The sequence below is a fragment of the Cannabis sativa genome, chromosome 1 (assembly GCF_029168945.1).
Source record: "Cannabis sativa cultivar Pink pepper isolate KNU-18-1 chromosome 1, ASM2916894v1, whole genome shotgun sequence".
Classification (NCBI taxonomy): Eukaryota; Viridiplantae; Streptophyta; class Magnoliopsida; order Rosales; family Cannabaceae; genus Cannabis; species Cannabis sativa.
In genome coordinates this window covers 69,647,060-69,654,110 of record NC_083601.1, presented here as the reverse complement: position 1 = coordinate 69,654,110, position 7,051 = coordinate 69,647,060, and the positions used below count along the sequence as shown (strand labels likewise).

Genomic DNA, 7,051 nt, shown 5'->3' with positions numbered 1-7,051 from the left:
TATATTAAACTACTATGTGTTTTCTAATATAAGAAATATAAAAATAATTACAAACCTTTGAATTGCAAAAAGATTATTATAGAAATTCTAGTGGGCAGCAGCGATCCGATGCAGTAAAAGAACGAATTTGAAAAAAAAAAAACAAAGTCAGCAAAAGAACATCTACTTGTATATACAAATGCATATAAAGTTATCTTATTTAAATATATATACACACACAAACTTATATTCATATATATAATAATATATTTATTTTTAAAAAATAAAATAATATTAATATTTTAAAAATTTAATAGTTTTTATTTTAATTATTACTATTATTTTCTAAAATTAATGTAAATTTTTATATAGATATTTATTTTCAAAAAATTTTCTAATGTAGGATCACTTGAATGATTTTAGATGATCTTTAATTGGTACCGTACTAAGTTACTTCTCCTAAACTAATTTTTTTGGCAAGGAAATTAATATCTAACCCACTTAATTATTTTTTTTTATAAGTGGCATCTTAAAAGTGCAGCCAAACAACAACAAGATAAAAACTAGAACACTAAACAAAACAGTCAATAACACCAAAACTACGCACAACCTAAAAGCAAAACAAAGAAAATACTAGATGTAAACATTAAAAAAAAAAAAGAACAACATTAAATTATGGAAAGCCAAAAAATGAGAAGCCAACACAATTAAGTTTAGGAGAAGCAATTATATTTTGAAAATAAATACAAATATAAAAATAATTCAAATTAACTTTACAAAAATAATAATAATTCAAAATAAAAATTAATAAAATTTTTAATTAGTAATATTATTTTATTTTCTTGAAAAAATAAATATCATTAAATATTATTATAATATGTAGAAAGTTTTAATTGTATACAAGCAGCCCTATCGTAAGAGTATACACCTTACATCATAATAACTACATGATCTAAAATCAATGGTGAAAAAAAGTTCCCTACTGGTAGGGAACTTTTACTAGGTCTTACCATAATCTTGCTCATATACTAACACACACTATATACATATTCATATGTACTAGATTGATGTTACGTACCAAGTCACGTATGTTAATTTTATTTTAATTTTTAGTTTTTGTTAATATTATAATTTTACAATTAATAATATTCAATGTCGTGATAATTATGGAAATTTGAAAGCGTAATAGTGACTTAAATAAAGACACAAAAATTACTACTATATTTTGTAACAATAAGTAAAAAAAAATTATTATTCGTCCTAAATTTATCTACGGAATTAATGAAAATGTTCATCTGGTTAAACTATCAAAACATTAAAATTTAAAATAATATTTAAAATTTAACTAATTCTAAATATCAAAATTTGAAAATAATTTTTCATAAAAAAATAAACAATATGAACAAATTTATTATTAATTGCAACACTTTAGGTGGATTAATTATATTTAGGTTTAACTAACTACATGGATGCTGGCGTGGCAACATCCAATAATTTGTTATTTTTTTTTATTTAAAAAAAAAAGTCACCCAATAATTTCTCATAAACCAAGAATTCTGTTATATAACTACATTTTATATACACAATATATACACACAAAAATATATATAAATATACATAAAATACATAAATATATATACGCAAATATATATTTATATAAATAAAAATAAATATTAATCAATTTCAGAGAAGAAATTAACAAAAAAAAAAATACACACACAAATTTAAATCTAATCTAACTATTAATTCTTTTTTTTTTTTTTAAATGGACTAATTTTGATAATTATAATAACCTAAATTTACATATAAATTAATTAAAAATACTTTTCTTTTGCAAAAACTGTATAAATAATCATATATATTCTCTTTATCTTATAAATATATATATATATATATATGACTAAAAAATAATTAAAAAAATACCTATTGTTGCTCTGGTCGACGATGATGGTGGGATTCTGGTCGGAGGTGCTGCGGTGCGGGGTGGTCGTTGATCGGAGGTGCGCCATGCGGTGTGGTTGGTGATCGGAGGTGCACCGTGCGGGGGTTACGCTTAACATTAGGGAAATTTCTTTTTGAACCCCTTTTTTATGTATGAAAGAAACATAATGGTTTTTTTTTTTTTATGAAAGAAGAAGGTTTAGGGAAGAAGAAGAAGAAATGGTTGGGAAAGAGGAAGTGTGACACTCTTAATGTGCACAACATTAGAGGCGACACTTGGGGCGACATTATCACCCCTAGTGCCTTGACCATGTCAGGTGGCAGGGCATTAGGGGCGACAGGTGTTGCCCCTAATAATGTGAGCGGAAAAATTCCCGTCTAATAATAACAAGTGGATTTTCAACTTATTATGGGCAACATGTGTCGCCCCTAATAAGTTGTTTGTCGCTTCAAAATGTATTAGGGGCGACACATGTCGCCTCTAAAGGTCTTCAATTTTTTTTTAAAAAAAAACTTTTTCTTTAGGAGCGACAATAATTTGTCGCTCCTAATAGCCTTACTATTACTTTTTATCGTCTCAAAAATTGTCGCCCCTAATAAATGAATTTGTTGTAGTAGGAAAATGACCACTGAAATAGCAAAAATGAAAATAATATAGATGGAGAAATTACACCATTCACAAGGACCAATTGTATGTTTTCTTTTTCAACTGAATTATATATTGTTTTCCCAAAACGTCTACACATAAGTTATTAGATAGAGACAGATATATTATTTGTCATTCTGAAAACAATAAAATTTGAAACATTTCAATAAGATTTTTAACTTGAGGACAAACTTCCACTTAGTGAACTAAATTATAAATATATGATCATCATTCTCATCACATCAATACCTTCAAAATGTTAGAAATGTCTGTTGAGTGTGCTCTAAGTAATTAACTATATGCTCATGGGCATGACTATATAGATTAGACCTTGGGATTATTAATTTCTCAATTCACGTGTATTGATGGCTTCAAAAATTCAACCCTGGTTTTTCAAGTTATTGCAAACTAATGGTGGTCAACACTTTCTATGCTATAGGTGGTACCTTAGGAGGTTTCGATATTTTCAAAAAATTATTTTCTTAAGTTATATGATACCTATTATTTAATTATACTAATAAAAATATGATACTAAAAAAATTACTAAGTATCGCTTTTAACAATTTTCTTTTTCAAGTAATACATTGAAATTAAAGTTTGTCTTTTTATGTATCTACATGAAACAAAAAGTGGTAATGCATCATATTATTTAATCTGAGATATTTTTATTTTTTTCGTACTTGAAAATGTTATTATAATTAGGGTAAATAGCGGCATAAGTACCCAAAGTTTTATGTTTGTAAGCGGCATTAACTCAATGTTTATTCTTAACGGCATAAGTACCCAATGTTTGTAAAACTGTAATTTTCTTCTAATTTTGTAAGTATAGACTCTGTTTTGAATTTATTAAAAGAACATTTAGAAGTAACTGATACTATATATTTCTATCTAGACCCGATGATCAAAAATTTAGGCCTTATATGTACCCTGTTTAAGACAATATCAGAATCTGTACTGACAAAATTAGAGAAAAATTACAGTTTTACAAACATTGAGTACTTATGCCACTAAAAATTAACATTGAGTTTATGCCGCTTACAAACATAAAATTTTAAGTACTTATCCCACTACTTATCCTTATAATTATTATTATTATATGACAACATATATTTCAATTATAGTATGCATTTTACAGGTTTTCAACAAATTTCAAATAATCTGTAGTGCGAGAAATATGATTCGAAAAAATCAATCGCACATTGTACGTATACTTATTTCTCATATACGTATGTCACTAATTATTGTGAACGTCTCTATTATTAATACCATAAATTTTATTTTATTAGAGTTTTGATGCAAAAGAAAAATTCATGCATGCATGGGACCCTAAAAAGCTCCTTTAACCGTGTATAAACGCTAAATCTTAATATATATTGGAAAAATTGTTAAGTTCATATATATCATACAATTAGGAGCGATAAAATGAGTCACACACAATAAAAATTCCGCTTAAATAAACTATGCCAGAGCATTGTTGGATACTAGTGGTCATTTTCATAAATATGTTTGGGTCACATTCTCATTGACACTATATTTGAGCATTGTTATTGGACACCAATGATGGTCAATAGTACATTCTATAAATAGCATTTTATGATTAGTTAGTTTTAGAATCAGCTTTGGATTAGTTAGTTAGGGTAGTTTTGTTAGTTAGATATGGTTATTACAGTTGTACTCTTTCTGTTACAAATTGGTTAGTTTTAACCAACAAATTCTTGATGCAAGCCGAGCTATGTAAGCTCTCTCTTCCAATTGTAAAATAAATTGAGTATCAATAATACCAGAAGCTCTAATTTTCCTCTGTTTCTTTCTCTCTTTTCTCATATGGTATCAGACGAACTCTGGGCCACAGCTTCCATGCCCAGGCCCTCGACTCGTTCTCAAGATGGCACTACACCATCGGCGATGGACAATCACGCAGTAGAGGTCACTTCCGACCCAATCCCTGCTCCAAATTCCTCAGCTATTCCCCCTCAAATTCCACCAGTGCGACTTCAATTTCAGACTGCAGATCCCATTCTCCAGGACCACTCCACCATCGTTGATGAACTCCGGCATTCAACTTGTGATTGGTTGCTGACGATCATTCCAGCCCATTCTTTCTCAACACCGGTTATCACCTCGGTCTCGTGCTCGTGCCCACTGTCCTCAACAACAACAATTATCAACCATGGAAACGAGGGATCACGATGGCCTTGAATGCCAAGAACAAGATCCCATTTATCAGCGGATCTCTCCCTCGTCCAGAACCTGGTAATCCTACTCTCAACTCTTGGTTAAGGTGCAACAACATAATAATGTCTTGGTTGATTAATTCTGTTTCATCTGAGATTGCACAAAGCATAATGTACTATGAATTAGCTACTAAAACGTGGAACGATCTTCCTGAGCGTTTCAATGAAGGCAATGGCCCTTGGATTTTCCAATTGCAGACTCAACTCACTCGGCTTCAGCAGGGTGATTATTCTGTTTCTGCATATTTTACAAAGATGAAATCCCTATGGGATGAGTTGAAAGAATTTCAACCAATAACAACTTGCACTTGTGGTGCAATGAAAATTTTCTTGGATTATTTCAACCAAAATCAAGTACTTCAATTCTTGACTGGTTTGAATGAATCCTATGCATCAGTTCGTGCTCAAATTTTGCTTAATGAACCAATACCCAATCTGTCCCGTGTGTTTGCCATGATTGTTCAAGGAGAACATCAAAGATCCCTCGGATCTTCTAATGCAATCCCCCTGGCTGTGGCTTCAAGTTCCACCAATCCTCCAAGAGCCTAGAAACCCTGGCCATCATGTTCAAACTGTGGAAAACTAGGTCATTTAATTGACAAATGTTATTTCCTTCAGGGGTTTGCTCCACAATCTGTCAATGCTGATCTTTCTTCTGAATGCCAGCATTTAATCTCACTTCTCAGTCAGCAACTCAGCCACAATAGCCATGCTGAACCCACTGCCATGAATCCTGCTGCCTAAAAATCTGACAGGTAATAATTCTGCTTCTTATGCAACATCTTCGATAGTCGATAGTGGTGCTACACACCACATGTGTTCCAACTTTGCTTGCTTCTCTTCATTTACTAATGTTCCATTTCCTAAGTATGTCACCTTACCAAATGGACAAGAAATACCTGTCCAAAATGTTGGCACTATCAAGATTAACTCTAAAATTACTCTGCACAATGTGCTATACATACCACAGTTCAGGATTAACCTCTTTTCGATATCTGATTTTATGCTTAACACTCCTAATTCAATCTTGTTTCATCATAATTCTTGTGTAATTCAGGATCCTACTCTGAATGTGGTGATTGGGACAGCTGAAAGATGTGGCAAATTGTACTTGCTTCAACAAGACAACTCCTCTACTACAGCTGCTACTACATCTCTTTTTTCTTTCAATAAAACCAATGTAAACCAACGGCACAATCGCCTTGGATATCCCTCGATGTGTATTTCCAATTTCTTCAATAAAGAAAACAATATTTCACATCACAATTTTAATCTACATTGTCATATATGCCATTTGGCTAAGCAAAAACGTTTACCCTTTATTTCCAATCACAATTTTTCAAAGAATGTATTTGATTTGGTTCACATGCATATTTGGGGTCCCTTAAACATAACAAGTGTGGAAGGTAACAAATACTTCCTCACTATAGTTGATGACAAATCTAGATTCACTTTGCTTTACTTGCTCAAGAACAGAATGTCCAACATGTAATCCCTACATTCTTTAACATGATTTGCACTCAATTCTTAACATCTCTTAAAACAATCAGATCAGATAATGAAAAAGAGTTAAATTTATAATCTTTTTTTGCTTCTAAAGGCATCATCAAATACCATTCTTGTGTGGAAAGACCACAACAAAATTTGGTTGTTAAAAGAAAATACCACCACATACTAATGTAGCTCGTGCACTAGGATTCCAATCAAACTTACCATTGGTTTATTGGTCATACCTAGTCCAAACTGCTACTTATCTCATAAATAGAAGCCCCTCCAAGTTGTTCAAAGGTATGACTCTAGGAATGTCAATCTGGGCTATTTTCGCGGGCCGAGCCGGGCCCCCGGCCCCCGACCCGAAGGGCCGATTGTGGCCCGAATTATTTGGGCTCTTATCGGGCTTCTGGATCGGCCCGACCCGATTTTAAATATTAAACAAAAAACCTAAATGCCTAAAAAAAATCCCAAATTCTAAACCCAAATCTCAGTTTCGACTTCTCTCTCTCCGACGACAGAGCCCAAGCTGCCTAACCCAACCCAGTCATCGCTCTCTTTCTTGGCCTCCCACGCTGGTCTAGTTCGTGCTCGGTGGAAGGGAGGAGTGTTGTGTTGGGTTCTCATATTGGGTCTAGAAAGACTCTGGCTTATATGTTGCCTCTTGTTGAGGTACCTTCTTTTCATTACTTTCTATGCAATTCTGTAGTTTGGTTGTTAATACTTTCCATGTTTGTTAATGGAATTTTGGAATTGGGTG

At 32.0% G+C, this 7,051-nt stretch overlaps 1 protein-coding gene across 1 annotated transcript; it reads left to right on the top strand.

Annotated features, from left to right (window-relative positions):
• Positions 1-4,863: 4,863 nt before the first annotated feature.
• On the top strand, positions 4,864-6,478 carry LOC115704067 (uncharacterized). Its single transcript, XM_030631289.1, has 5 exons — positions 4,864-5,313; positions 5,419-5,485; positions 5,556-5,752; positions 5,858-5,980; positions 6,401-6,478. The coding sequence occupies exons 1-5, from the start codon at positions 4,864-4,866 to the stop codon at positions 6,476-6,478; spliced, it is 915 nt and encodes a 304-aa protein (XP_030487149.1).
• Positions 6,479-7,051: the final 573 nt, after the last annotated feature.

Bases quoted from the DNA above. Each gene is read 5' to 3' on its own strand.
- LOC115704067 (XM_030631289.1), top strand. From the start codon at position 4,864: ATGTCTTGGTTGATTAATTCTGTTTCATCTGAGATTGCACAAAGCATA. The intron at 5,314-5,418 runs GTGGCTTCAAGT...TATTTCCTTCAG, and splicing joins CTAATGCAATCCCCCTGGCT to GGGTTTGCTCCACAATCTGT. The intron at 5,753-5,857 runs GTGCTATACATA...TGTGTAATTCAG, and splicing joins CTAAAATTACTCTGCACAAT to GATCCTACTCTGAATGTGGT.